The sequence below is a fragment of the Emydura macquarii genome, unplaced genomic scaffold (assembly GCF_026122565.2).
Source record: "Emydura macquarii macquarii isolate MOO-44397 ecotype Brisbane River unplaced genomic scaffold, CSIRO-AGI_Emac_v2 contig_2676, whole genome shotgun sequence".
NCBI lineage: Eukaryota > Metazoa > Chordata > Testudines > Chelidae > Emydura > Emydura macquarii.
Genome location: NW_027132813.1, coordinates 28,716,135 through 28,731,605, shown reverse-complemented (window position 1 = coordinate 28,731,605; position 15,471 = coordinate 28,716,135). Strand labels below are relative to the sequence as shown.

At 40.9% G+C, this 15,471-nt stretch overlaps 1 protein-coding gene across 2 annotated transcripts in view; it reads left to right on the top strand.

The window, feature by feature from the left end:
• The first annotated feature begins 697 nt into the window (after window positions 1-697).
• Window positions 698-15,471, top strand: part of FSHR (follicle stimulating hormone receptor) — a 121,491-nt gene continuing 106,717 nt past the window's right edge. For both annotated transcript variants that reach the window (XM_067565117.1, XM_067565118.1), the window contains exon 1: window positions 698-900. In XM_067565117.1, the coding sequence (XP_067421218.1) occupies window positions 749-900 (152 nt within the window). In that variant the 5' untranslated portion in view covers window positions 698-748. The remainder of the gene's footprint in view (window positions 901-15,471) is intronic.

Sequence of the window (15,471 nt, the reverse complement as noted above, 5' to 3'; positions counted from 1 at the left end):
CCTTCCCCTGTACCTTCACAGGGGATTAGACATTAAATTAACCCCTTGTTTATCAGGGACCATTTAGTGCCCCGGCATGCTTTCACCAGAGTTTTTCCAAAGATGTGAAGGAAGAACAGACACAAGCCAACAAATGTGCTCAAACAGTGCCCTAAGTGTTGGAGAAATTTGAATTAAAAATGTATATTTTGCTTTGGTTTTGGGGGCTGTATCCTTTTTAAGTCATGACCCTACTCAGTAAAATCCACCATAGAATTCTTGTGTGCTTGCCACAGCAAGTCACAAGTACTAGCAAGGAATTCAAATCCTTGCCTAGAAAAGCAAGCATACCAATATAAATGCTGCAAGGAGAGAGGGATCCAGCAAAAACAGGTAAAGTTGTTGTACATGCAAAACACAGCTGTAGAGAGAACTTTTTTCAGTGTAAATATGCAAAAATATTTAAACCACTTTAATTAGATTATTAAGATTCTGTGACTTCATCCATTCCATTTTAAATATAAAGTAAGTTTTATCACATAACAAGTCTCTGTTAACATATAGCTCCTCTCCACACCTTCCCTGAAATGCTTATGGAGCATAGGCCAAGAACTGAAACATGCAAAGAAATCATCCCCTAAGAATCACATGATTCACCTCGGCTTTTAAGGCGGATCTTCAATTAGGGGAGTCACTCCTAGTCATGCAGTAGAAGGCTGTGGAGCCTTCCTTTTAAGTGAGGGAGGAGAACACAGATGTAAAGACAAACATGTCTTTTATTTTTATCTGTTTGCTGGTTTTCTTGGGTGGTTGTTTTGGATGTCAGCATCATCTCTGTCAGTGCTCTGACAGGATATTCATCTGCCAGGAGAGCAAGGTGATCCAGATTCCTCGGGACATTCCCAGGAACTCCACTGAATTGTAAGTAGGGAAAGGGAGCTGTTGTAATTTTCAAGCAGCAGCTTTGCTGTTGTCTTTCACAATAAACTGCTGCTTGGCAAGCCAACATGGTCTGTTTCGTGGGAGTCCAGGGGTTCCTGTAGGAGACTTATACCAGCTGTTTTAAAAGCAAAGTATTCTATCATGCCCATTAAATCACCATACCCCCCCCCAAAGTTGTTAGAGACTCATTATACTGAGTACTATATTACTCTACTTTGTATTTTAAGACTTCTGTTGAGAAAAGATGAGTTACATACTGCAAAATGTATGCAAAGTTTCCTTTGGTTCCAGGTGTCTCAGAACAAATCAATAATTTTTTCTATTTGTATTATCCCAGTAGCGAGGAATCTAAGCTTCCTTTACAACCAGCTTTAGCATAACTGAAAATGAGTGGAATATGTAGCATGTTTTGCCTGCCATAAGGAACTTTGGAAACATTTTGTTTGTACAGTAGTCCCTCTCTAGAGAAGTGCTGATTTGCCGAAAAGGCATTTTTGTTTTTCATGTGCAGTCATACAGCACTTTATAGGGTTATCAGTCCACCCATCCCCTCAAAAAATTTCTGAATCAAAAAGTAATTCTCAACGTTCACTGAAACACTGACTGCATTAAGGATAATAAATAAAGCAAAGATTTAGTGTTTTCTCAGCTAATAGTTTTATATTTCTTAGAGTTTCCAGTTGTTTCCCATAGGATGCCATGTATAGTTCTAGACATTAGATGTGTTCCAATTTGGGGACAAGGCTAGTGAGAAATCACACAAGCCAATATTTAACATTAAAATAAGCCAAAGTGATCTCTTTCTTTGCTTTAAAGCAGCTACACCTACAGTCAACTAATATCATAAACCTAATGCAAAATGAGCATACCTGGATAAATCCTTTGTTAGGAATTAGAGCTGTCAGTTTGAATGGCAGGACCAAGGAAGAATAACAAGGAAGAGCTGATAGTTTACTAGCTAGATCTTACAAACCATTTTACATCTGTTATGCTAAGATTACCCCACAGCTTTTGAGCACAAAGTGTTTTGTTTTTAATCGACAAAGGTGGTGGTCAAAATGTGTTTTAGGTGCACAACATAAATAAAAGCAAAAGACTGCAGTGAGACTCTAGAAAAATGCCTAAATTAACTACAAGAATGCAATGAAGGTTTAAATCATTACATAACCAACTGGAGGGAAAATAATTCATCTACAATTTGGGTGGTCTAAATCCTGGGAGAATCACACTCCAGGCATATATGGCTGATTTTTGTTTAATTTTGATTTGTTTCTTTAGATTACACTGTTAAGATCTGCCATCTAGGGACTAAGAAAATCAGTGTATAATTATTTTTATAAGAAAATGGAACTCATAAGCACCTGTTAAAGTGGGGCTTGGTAAGAGTGGGCAACCATTTAAGGGGTTATCAGGATTGCTAATTAGCCAGCTTCTCCAAATGACTATTAACCCTGTGGGGTGTAATCACTGAAACAGGATATTTGGAGAAAGCATTTGTATGATTAAAAACAGTAAATGTTTTCTTCTTGAAATATTATTTATCTAATTATATAGCCAAGAAAGTTAGAAACTCTGGGCCAGATTGTCTTCTCACTTACACCAATTTAGATCCTTTGGTGAAATCTTGGCCCCATTGAAGTCAGTGATTAAACTTTCATTTACTTTCCATAGGGTCAGGATTTCACTCATAGTCATACCTAATATACATCTGTATAAATGAGAATAGAACTAGACCCTCTCCATGAGCTGTGGCAGGACTAGTGATGGGCAAGCCATAAGCATCCATGCTGGGTCAGAAAAGGGACTGTACTCAAGGCACCTCTTTTCTGAGGATCAGATGTATGATTTAGCTGTTCACTCCAACTAGCACTGAAGATTCAATGTAGCAGAGAAAGTGAGCTGGATTCTCTTCTAGCCTTGTCTCTTCAACAGCATCTAGGAGTCCAGAAGGATCCACAGACTGTAGACCATTTTCATAATCTTAATAAACAGTGATGAGGGGTGCTATAAAAGAGGCAAATGTTTTGCTCTTGATGCTGGCATCATTTCTTTCTGCCTGCTTCTTCCAACTGTTTTTCACTCAGGTGCTGATTGTAAGAGAGAGCTGGGATACAGTGTTGTTCATGTTTGGCATAGAGGAACTGGGTGTCTTCAGCATACTTCCAGCATTTCACCCTGTGTTCTTTCACCAACTGTCCTAATGGCTAAACAGAGATGTGGAATAATATGCAGGTCAGAGGAGCCTCCACATATGAAAGCTTTAGAAGTGGAGGAAGACTTGCCCATGGCAAACTTGTGGGGGTTGGTCCAAAAGGAAGAACCTGAGCCATTTCAGGGTGTCTCTGTTCCACCCCAGCAGTTTCTTAGAATCAGGACAGAAGTACAGGATGATCAGTTTTAAAGCAGAGAGGTAAAGCAGGATGAATATGGATGTTTCCCTCTTCAATGGAAGAAGGGGGTCATCCACTAGAAAGCAACATGTGTTGTCTTGATATCATGTCCTGGCCTGAAGTCTGACTGAGAGTGGGATCTCAGATGTTGGCTGCTGACAAGTGGCATAACAGCCTTTTTTTTTTTTTTTTTTCTGATTTCTTGATTACCTTGCTAAGAAATGGGAGCTCAGACATTAGGAGGTGGTGATGGGCTCTCCAGTATCACACTATGGCTTCCTCATTATTGTTTGGGCTATTGCACGCTTTAAAGTGGGCACTGATTCACCTCATCAAAGAAAGGGTTGACAATCTGTCAGGAGAATTCACAGGAGTTCTGCCTTTTCTTCCCATCTAAGAGTGATATAGAGGTCAGAGGTGGCAGGCCCCCATTGCAATTATTGTTTCCACGACTACTACTTGTGTGCCTAGGCCAAATTCTTGGAAGGAGAATGTTCTCTGTGTTCTTGTTGGCTTAGGAGACCTGCCTGGATGGAATTTGGCAGGGTCCAAGAGTTCAAGGAGGAGACCTCCATGGTGATTTCTTATTCCTGTCTGGAGGAGAAGGTGATCTGTTCAAGACTAAAGGGTGGAATTTGGCATTTCTTTTGACCTCATCCAGCTGAAAACTCTGTCCAGAGTGAGGCCAGTTGTGCATTTCTGGCAATAACCCATGACAAACCAAAGGTGGAGACTTCAGACTTGGGCTATTATATCAAAGGGTTGGTTAGAACTTTCGTGATCAAAAGTTGTCAGATCGTCAATTTTTATTTTTATTTCTTTATTTTGGCCCATACAAAAGCATCTACAGGAGCACACTGCTGCCCAGTGCCTTACGATAATATTTGGTCCATGCAGACTCAAGGAAAAACACCACCAACCAAGTTACTGGCCTGATTTCCTGCAGCATTTAGGTATTCTTCACATGGAAGTCTGCCAATCAAGTTCTTTCCACTGCTTAGTTGATGAAAGTGACACAGCACTGCTACGGTGTTCTGGTGGTATCTTCTACCTGACAGAACCCAGAATATACTAGAAATGTTGTGAGAACTTACTCTCAGGAATATTTTTCAGTCCAATTTTTCAACTAAAGAGGTCCTGCAAATTTCTGTGTGTTTCTTAGCCAAATTTGAACCACATGTGAACCATTCCTGGCTAATTAAAACCACTTAGTGGTTGATACGAGAGTTCTTTTTGCAAGCAATTGCTAAATGCATTGGCATGTCAAGGTTTGTGTGTTGAGGTTTACCTGGGGAGGACAGAAACTGAGTGAAATGCTGACACCATTGAAGTTAACGGGGCCAAGATTTCATCACTTGTATTCTGTACATTTTTAAAATCAGCATTCCAGTTTCACTAAGTGGTTTAGGGATAATCACCGTTGTTGAGGAATATATTTTGACCATTATCTCTCAAACCTCTGCAAACCATAAACATTGGATTTTCCTTCCCTTCTACATAACTGTCTTTGCACTGTTGCTCATGGATATTTATGTTAGATATCAAGTCAAGGCTGGATATATATCTGATCATTGAATTGCTAGCCACCTTGAAATAGCAAATTCTGGATCAAGCACAAACAAGCTAGATGTACAATCTAGCAACTTGAACAACAGCTCCAAACCCTATTATTTGCATCCAGGATTAGCTATAACTTTCTCACACTCTTCAGTGTAGCAAAAAATCTATAGGATAAAGGCTTATGCTGTTATCAGTTAATTATCACAGGAATTAACTGTTACCATATTTTCAAAAATGTTGGTCAGTTGCATTAAAAACCAGGTGTCTTGTCCAGGTTACTCTGGAGATACTTAAGTCCAGGTGGCTCTAAGTTTTAATAATGAGAAATGTAGTTGTATGCAAATCCATAAGGTTCCTAATACATCACTGACTAGCCCCCAAGGGCCTGATTCTCTTCTATCTTACACTGGTATAAACTGGAACTATCTCTAGTGAAGCCAATCAAATTACACAGCTGTAAAACCTAAATGAGAAGAGAATCAGGCCTCCTTGAGTCCTGTCCCCATATACGCTAGATTCAGTGTAAAACCTGGAATAGATTATTTGGTGCTGGTCATCTTTGGCTCTTCTGAAGTCTTTCTGAGGAGCCCAGAGCAACTAAATACTATAGAGAGAAAAGATGAGGAGAGTACTAAACAAGAAATAGTTATAAAAGCAGATTGTATTACGGGAGGGGGAGACAGAAAGACATTGAAGACAGACATTGAAAGAGACAGAAGAAAGGAGAAGATGACATGAAAGGGAAGGCTAACAGGCCCAGGCAGTGGAAAGAGACAAAGAGCAAAGAAGGAAAAAGAACATGCAGGAGCAGAAACATTGCAAGTAGAGACATTTAGTAACCAGTAGAAGAAGGAATAAAACAAGAATAGAAAGAAATTAAATAAATTCAAAAGGTCAAAAGAAGGACTAGAATGAGTACAAGGGATAGAAAAACAAAAGTGTAGGCACATAGTGGGAGTTGGGGTGGAAAATTTAAACAAGAAAAATCATAGAGTCTGAAAAGATAAAGAAGCAAGAAATGTCCAAAAAAAATGGTGTGTGCGTGTGTGCGTGCGTGCGTGCGTGCGTGTGTGTGTGTGTTAGTTAGTTAGTTTTAGTTATAGTGGTAAACTTACATTTTACCATTTCCCACCATCCCTGAAATCAATTAGAGTCCAGTCAAGCAATCTGAACTAGATTTCCAAAAGTAAGGATGTATTTAAAAAAAAATCCCACAATGGTTCCCTGCACTTCCTCTTCTCTGGTGACCTGAATCCTCGCCTCAGCATTCTGGCTCCTTCCATTTCCATCTGCCATCTCCACACAACTTTGCTCTTGGAGAAGTCACTCCCAACCCCATGCTTCTGACCTCTGTCTACCTTGGAATATCCAAAAATTGACTGGACAGAGCCTTAGAAAATGGACAATTCAGGTTTCTCAGGTGAATGGAGTAGATAATCTACGTGGTAAATTCTATAGGTGAAACCCTGGTCCCACTGAAGTCAATGGGAATTTTGCTGTTGACTTCAATTGAGCCAGGATTTCACCCTATGATTCCCTTTCAACTTCCAGTTCCTTTCCTCCCAGCACTCTACCACAATGAGGTTCCATTGCTCTTTGACTCCCTGGGGGGCATAAAGAGAAGCATGGTCTGAGCACAGGTCTGGAAGATCTAATCCTGGCTCTGATGCTGATTCCATTTGTGGCCCTGGGCCACTCACCTACATGCTCTGCTTCAGTTCCTCTAGTTGTACAATGGTGATAGTCATAATAAGCTGCCTACTACATAATGTTGTATTAACTAGTTATTGTTTGGAAGGTGGAAAACCCCATAGAGGTTCTAGGTTTTATTATATCAATGTGTCAGACATGTCTTCATCTCTCCACTGAGCCCTGGTGCTACTCCATTCAAACCTGACACAAAACGTTGTACCCAAGAGGAGTTTCCCAACATACTTTGTGTATGAGATGCAAGAACACAATACTTAGGTCCAATGCAGAAACACAGCCAGGATGAGAACCCTATGAGGTCAAAAGTACGGGGTATGAGCTAAGCTGTGGTGAGTGGAAAGAGAGCTAAGAAGCCTGAGGGACTTGCAACGGTGAGATGAAAGCCAGAATCCAACCTCCAATTCTTTTGACTAGAATAGTAATTCATACCTAGAGGACAAAGAATCATGCAGTCAGCATTCATTTTCTAGTGCCATAAATTCTTCAACACTATATCTTGTTTCTGCATCTTCTCCTGACTCATTGAGTTTCATCGTAGAGGATCTTTTGGAAATGAAAACAGCATGTCTTAGTGTTCGTTGACTGTTCTTGTTTAATGTTAAGTTACATTAATCACATCTGTCATGGCCAGAGATAGCCAAGATACTTTGGCAAAGGAAGTCCTGATGATATCAAAATGTAAACATTGTTAGTAGGTAGAATTGGGTGCATGTAAAACTCTAGAGTAATATTTTAAAAAGTACCTAAATACCATTGTTGAAAAAGACTGAGGGCTGGTCTACACTGAAAACTTACAATGGCAGAGCTATCTCTCTTAGGGGTGTGAGAAATCCACATGCCAGATAGATGCAGCTATGCTGACCTACCCCTCGATGTGGATAGTGCTAGGGGGTCAACACTGTGGTGTTTTAAGTGTAGACAGAGCCTAAGGAGTGTTTCAGAAACAGCTATTCTGGAATAGCTCCATGTGCGGATACTTGTCTGGAATAAGAGTGCCTTGTTCTGAATTTGCTTAATCTATTTTGGAGGAGGACTAAGCTAAATCAGAAAAAGGCACTCAGTGTGGAATAAGTATCCTGGTTGTCTCATCTCTGGCATAGCCATTTCACTTTAAATTCACACACTACCTAATTGAGAGTAAGTTCGAGTGTAGACAATGGGACTCAGGGCTTGACTTTCAGCATTGCAGACCTACAGGCCAGATTTGTAAAAATATGTAGGCACCTAAAAATGCAGATAAGCACTAATGAGATTTTCAAAAGCACCTGAACGCCGAACTTCCATTGATATCAATGGGATTTAGGTCCCAGATCCCCACAGTGATTTAGGCATTGCGACATCTAACCCCTTGGTGGGCTGCCATCTAATGGAATCCTCACTGCAAGCTGGGAACTCAGGACTAGATGCACAAAGAGATTCGGGTGCCTAACTGCCATTGCCGGCCCCAAAATCTGACTTTTAAATCCTCACAAACCCTGCTTAGCTGCTGCCTAACCCTGTAGGCTCCTAAATTCCTTAGGCACCAAAATGCCCATCGATGAGCATGCATGCTGCCACCTAATGCCTAGCTGACGCTTAAACCCTGGCAGATTCACAAATTAGGCATTTCTTTGCCTATCTAGCCTCTAGTCTGGGGCTTAATCCAGTAGGTATGTTTTAGGGCTGCCTTGCCTATAGGTGGTGGCCCTTTATAACCAATAGCCCAGTGGCTAGAGCACTCTCATAGGATGTGGGAGACTCAGGTTCAAATCCCCGCTTTGCCTGAGAGGCACAGGAACTTGTGATGTGGTAGACCTTGGTTTGAGTCCTTGCTTCTCTCAGGCAGAACAGGGATTTGGATCTGTCTCCCTCTGGGTCTAAAGTACTTAACTGGCTGACCCTGGTGCACCTGGCTGCTGGACCAGAGAGAGACTCCTCTCTCTGCTCAGGAGCCTCAGCTGCTAAACCCTCTCCTGGAGTTAGGCACCTAACCCAGGTCAGCCAGTTAGGTAGCCCTTGCCCTAACAGCTAACTACCCCGCCCTCCGTCTATCTGCTCATGCGTGATACCTCTTACGCTGGCCATATGTTTCTCTGTGCCCCTGTCTGTCTTTTGTACACCAACCTATAGGTGGCCTGCCCTGGGCCCTCCTGATGCAGGGGCTGACAGGTATCAGGTCTTAGGCCTGCTCAGAACATGCCTACCTGAGCAGGGCCTGGCTGGTAAGATAGGTGTTCCCTGCCTAGTTTGAAAATCTCCATTTGGGGTTTCTGGGGATTTGGCTTGAGCTAGGGATCACAGCTGCTCATTAGCTGGAGAGTATGGGGGATGTCAGGGCTTAGGCAACTTTACAAATATAGACCAGCAGAAACCTAGGTCCCTGTGGACTTAGGCATTTGCTTAGTTAGAAGGCAACAGAGGACCAGTTTTGAAAATGTCAGTGGTGCCTAAATGATGGACTTAGGGCATAAAAAGGCTGATAGGAACCTACACACTATTAAGGATTTGAGCCTAGGTAGCTTTTGAAAAATCCCACTGGGCACCTATATGAATCTTTAGGCCCCTAAATACCTTTAAAGAGTGATATAATTTAGATGGCTAAGTCCCATTTTCAAAAATGACTGAGGCACATAAAAGCCTCAGTCCCATTCACTTTCCATGAGACTTAGATGCCTACTTCCCTTTTGAAAATGGGATTTAGGCACCCCATTGATTTTAGTAGGAGTTAAGCACCTATATGCCATTTGAGTATCTGGACTTTAGGCCTTGCAACCCTGGGCCTTTAGTGCTTTTTAAAATTTTACCCTTAGTTTTTTTTAATATTTTATTATTTCCAGCAATATTTTTGATCCATATACAGAGGAATCCCTCTAGAAAGGGTAGAAAATTTTGAAATGGTACAAATTTTTAAAGGTGCCCACACTTCAAGGAGATTATCAAACACTCTCGAAAAGTAGGTATCATAGATATGACTAATCCACACAGGATAGCCACCTACTACTTCAGCAAGCTAATGGAGTTATTCCTTTAGCTTAAATTGTGATGCCAAAGGGTTCAAATTATTGTGACATATTATAGGGGCCATTAGAAGTGCATGGAAAAAACATGAGAAAATTAAATATTTACCATCCTTAACCCATTATCTTATTTATAAGAAAAGGAAAAAGCAGCTACAAGGAAACCTATATAAAGTAGAAATACTAAATAGTGAACTGCATAACAGCTTTGAAAGTCTAAATGCATTTGGGACAAGTCCACAGTTAACTAAGATTGACACAAACTCATTTTCACCAGATGAGGATCCAGCCCCGTGTCAGCAATGTGGAAGAGTTCTGACTCTTGTTAGCAGCTCTTCCTGTTCATAATTAATCTTTATGCCAAAAATATACCTTGTTTATAAAAGGTATGTGCTATTTTTCATATTGGTGTATATTGGTTTTGCCTGAGAGGGGTAAACACCTTAGAAATGGTCACGTTCTTTTTCAGACCTTGACCTTTCTAAACAAAACGTGTACATTATTTTACACTTTGTGCCTCTCATTTGATTAGATTGCTCTCGGTTGCAGTAAAGTTTAGGTCATTAAAATTAAGCTCATATCAAGTATAGGTCAGATTCAAGCTAGATTTTACACAAGGTCTGAGAATATAGAAAATGATTCTTCCTAATTGCCTTGCAACTACATTAGCTTTAATAAGGAGTCCTACTGAGCCATCTTTACTCAAGCATGTATATATGAATCCAATCCTGCAACCCTTGTAAAGGACCAGATTTGTTAAAGATATGTAATCATTGCTGCACTCAGCATTGCAACCCTAACTAATTTAGAAGCCTAAATCTTATTTTCAAAAGGGATTTAGGCACTTGGGAGCATAAATCGCATTGACAATCCTAAATCAGATAGGCATTGTAACACGGAGCATAGCAACATTTAAAATCTGGTCCTTTGTTCTTACACACGTTGCTTCACTGAAATCCATGCATGAGTAAGAGCTGCAGGAGCGTGGAGTTCAAGATTTAGTTGACATCTCTTTTTCCTTTCAATCTCTTCCAATATTTGTTTTTTAAGTCTCCAGTAGGAATCAGGTCCATTGCTTGTGGAATCAAGGGCAGAAAACAAAGAACTCTCCATTTATGTATGTGGCCAAAAAGCATCACATCCAGTTCTATACAAACCCTGGCAGAAAAGTGAGAAGAAGAATCCAATTCCAAAAAATTATTTGGAATATCAAAAAATCCTCAGGAATCCCAGGCCCAATAACAACAAAAATGTTTCTCAAATTCATACTTAGAAAGTGTATTACTTTCTAAGGGGATGAATGCTGTGTATCTCCTCTAATTTCCCCAAAAACAAACACTCCAGACAGATGGAACAATCAGTTATTAAACACAGATAGAAAATCACAAAATGTCTCTGGAAACAGAACTCTCTGCTCAAATTCTCTGGAGGAGAGACGGGAGGCAGGGGCGGAGGAGGGAAGGCTATTTACTGTAATGCTTTGAAATGTTTTAAAATCTAGCTGAGGAAACTTTGGGTTTGGGAACAACAGTGTTTGGTAAGGAATGAAAATGTTATTGAGGAATGGGGGAGAAAGAGGAGGGCACAGATTTTGTTCAGAGCTAGATAAAAGGGCTTCTGAAGTACTATCTGCACATTCCAAACATAGCATGAAAGTGAGAATCCAGCAAGATGGAGATGAGGCAAATGCTTTGCTTTTTCCTCATCTGGTTTCTCTCGGTAGGGTTTTTGTTTTCAAAGGAAAAGGGGAGAGAGAGAGACCCAGGTTTTTTTTAAGCTGGTGACCTAAGAGGTAGGCAAGGGAGATAGGAGAACAATTATATTTGCACTTTTCTTGTTTTTCATATGTGATAAAGCTACCAGGGGAAAGAGCAAGGAGAGGAGGGAAGTGCTGTCTTTTTGTTAATTGAAATATTCTCTCAACACTGGGAACATGGGTAGAGAAGGGAAAATAATTTAAAATACCTTTTTTAAAATTAGTTTAGAGGAAGACTGTCAAGCTGGCAGGTTAAGAATGTGACCAGCTTTCTTTATACACTCTTTGAAGTCAATGCCATACTTGCACTCTATAACAACTCCTGATATTAGCTAGAGATGGGCTTGGACCTCTCACCCCCCACAACTCACACACACACACTTTGGTGGAATTAGAATCTGGATTTTAACTTCAAACTTCACGTTCATCTCTGATTCCTTGCCCCTCCCCCCCCCATTTCATCATGCGACATAGATACACTATGTTATTGCTTTCAGGGCTCCAGCAAAAATACTCAGGAAAAGAGTCCATGTCCAAGGTCATGACATCCAATGTCTGCACCAGCACTCGGTAAGTGCTGAAAGACAGTACACTGATAAGCAAGCAATACGATCGGTCTGGGACACACAAACACCTGAGCTCCAGCATCAGGCAATTGGCTCCAGCTTCCCATGCTGCTTCCTCTGATTCCCCCAATCGCTCTTCAGCTGCAGAAGAGGGGCAGAGAGCAGTAGCATGGCACATAATGGTCCTCCATGATGATGTGTGTTTATGTTTCTAGCTGGGGAGTGGCCAGCCCTGACCTGCTTTCATAGAGGCCTGATGTCTCCCAGCAAGAGTATCCCTGGAGGCGTGGAGAGGGCAGAGACAGCAAGATGGGAGAGGAAGGGGTCTGTAAAAATTCCCTTGTTGGGGAAGAGTGGAGAGTTGACCCTGAAGAGTGCCCTGTCCCTGTAGACTGTTCTGGCCAGTGGACCTGCTCTAATGAGAAACAAAACAAATAATGGGAAATAATAAAACAAACACTGCCTCAGAGGGTGATAGCAGCAAAGCAATAAATGCTCTGACTCAAAACAGCTCCCTTTGACTTGAATATTGCCCCAAAATACCGCCCGCTCTGGGCAATATTGACTATACCACAATCTAAGGACTTCTCATTTTCCTACAGGCTATAATCTTACTGCCACTGTGCTTGGAACCATGCAGCATTTGTATCATAACTCTGGAACTTTTATCAAACAAATGCCTCAGTTCTTTCAGTATCACTGCCAGGAGCCCCTGCATCGAAAACCCTGCAATTACAAATTAGAACCCTGAGCCTGCAAATGCTTGTGCACATGCTAAATTTTACCCATGTGAGCAGTCCTGTTGAGTTCAGGGTTAACTTGACACCTGTAAGTGTGTGTAAATTCAGGATACCATATTGTTGTAAGGTGTAGGAAAAGCACCCCCGTGAAGAAAGATGTCATTGAGGAGATCCCAAGGAACTAATTGTAAATGGCACATTTAAAAAGAATAACTTTTTCTAACAAAAAAAAATTGAGGGGAGATCTGGGAGTATTCTGGTTTTACTCTTCCAGCATAATATTTAACACTTCTAGAGTATCTTTCTTCAAAGACTCTCCTGGGGTTTCTACAAACACTAATTAAATAAGACTATGGCTACACTGCTATCTGAGGTGTCATTGCAGCACAGGTGCACATGCCCTCTAGCATGGCTAAAAACAGCAGTGTGCCTTCAATGCAGCCTGTACAAGCCCCTGGGGACGCTAAATATATACTCATGTTGCCCCCTGTGCCGAGGCACATGAATGTCTATGCTGCTGCTATGAGCTGTGCTAGTGTGAGTGAAGCTAGTGGGGATAGGCTATTCTGCTGCACTCGTACCTCAGATAGCAGTGCAGATGTACCCTAAGTGTCACAACATCCCTGATAAGTAGGAAGATATAATTATACCCATTTTACAAGTGGCTAGCAATGGCAGTCAAAGAAGAAACGACTTTCCCAAGGGTACACACACAGTCACAGATTAGTGGCAGAGCTGAAAATAAAACCCAGTCACTGCACTAATCTCCAGGCTACCCTCCTTTTGCAATATATTTGTAGTGGTGTTTTTTATTTTTTAGTACCTCTTGTACCTTCATATGCCTTTCTAATAACTGTGTCTCAGCACAGAAAAGCTTTACCCTTAGCAGTATGGAATGCATGCCTGCTGTCTTGTGTATCCAAAATAATCAGAGTACAAAATCATAGCTTAAATTTGTAATATCCAAGTGAGGCATATGGGCTTTTTCCCTAAAATATATTTTTACTGATATGATACCTTTGCGTCATCACCTTTTCCACCTTCTTTATTTCTGTACTTTTTCTTATGTCAGCTTCTGTCATTTTATTAGAAGAGCAACATTTCAGAATACTATTACAGTTAGTAAATTTAAAGACAGCTGAGGCAGAGATTTTTTTTACAGGCATTTCAATTACAGATAACTCTTACATCAGTTTTGGTCACTAGGACTGCAGACTGCTTGCTAAGTTGAGGGTTTTAGCCTTGTATAGGAGATGCTTTTGCGTAAATCTAGCCTTTCTCTTTCTGTATCTCTCTCCTCTTCTCTTCTATATCCCTTCATAAATAGATGAACTGTACGTGGCAATAGATATCTACCGTGTATTTGTATAATATAGTACGTCTAATTTTTCTCTGGCTCACGTCACACTTACACCAGCTACTGCTGTTTTACACGTTCATGTACGCCTAAACATAAAATATATGGGACCAAACTACGAAATTTAGATTAGGTTTTTGAACACCTCACCTACAAAGTCAGAGGGTGTTTGGATCCAGGGATTTGGTTTGGCACTTTACAGAAATAGGGTGCAGCATCATCACCCAGATCTGAGTCTCTCTGAAATGCCTATTCAGCAATAGTTTTAAAGGCCGCCACTCATCGCACCACTGACATGTTATGGAAGGGGACTGACCTATAGTTTCACAATTGTAGGATCCCAACAGTTTATGCTTGCCATTATGTTTGTCTGCCAGAGAGATGAACACAGTCTGGGAGAAATGCTTTCACACACTGGAAAGCAGGGAGGCTACATTTTTGTTCAAGGTTTTGAATCTTTTTTCCCTTCAGGCTGCCAAGGAATGGCCTTGGTTCTAGGTAAAGATTCAGCTGCTTAATGTCCTCCAAGCTGAAGGAACACAGTGGTGGTTATCAGCAGAAATAGGGAATAAGGCAGGGGTGCTTCAAAGCCCCACCATGGAGTCTCCTTGAAGATTTTCTATAGTTCATGGAATGTTTGTTAACATTTACTCTGGTGAGATGAGTCTTCTCCTTTTACTGCCAGTGCCTAACTCTTCAGCTTTGGTGCCTCCACCATGCTCCTTTTAGAAACTACCCAAAATCACAGTATGTTGCTATCAAACATCTATGAGCAATAGGTTAAATTCTCAATCCCTTTTGCTTAAAAGGCTTTGGATCAGGCCTTAATTTTCTGTACTGTATATGCTATTCTTGCTTACCCACTCTGAAGAATCACATGAAGGCAAAGCACCCAGACTCCATGCTGGCCTAAATATGGTCCTTCCAAGTAGGGTTTTGGCTTTACTGTCTTACTGTGGCTGCTTTCAAAGCACCGTATCAAGGCAGCTGACAAGCCCCTCTTTATATAATGAAGCTTTCTATTGAATTCATAGGCATACCACCTCGGACCAATCAGACTAACACCACACATTTACAAGATACATTCAGTTGGTGCATTAATCCTGGAATTCTTGTTTTTTCCTTTGTCACTCATTAAAAACTCAGTCTTAAATCAAGCTGATCGTGACTTGAAACATACACTTGCAAAAAGGTGCCAAACCAACCAATAAGCACTGTTCTCCTCCTCCCCCCACTTTGTCCCAAATACTGAAACAGTAATACTCAGTACATCAGGTGCTAGCTCTGCCAGCAGAAATGGGTAGGCAGATACAGTCTGTGTATTTATAAGATTGTCCTTGAGCAAAGGAGAGCAACGGGGAGGTATAAAGATTAAAAAAAAACACCCACAAAGCCAACTTAGACAATTAAGTTATTCTCATTCTGTTCTTTCCTTGAGTGTTTCCTCTGAGTATTATTAGTCTTAAATAATTGAG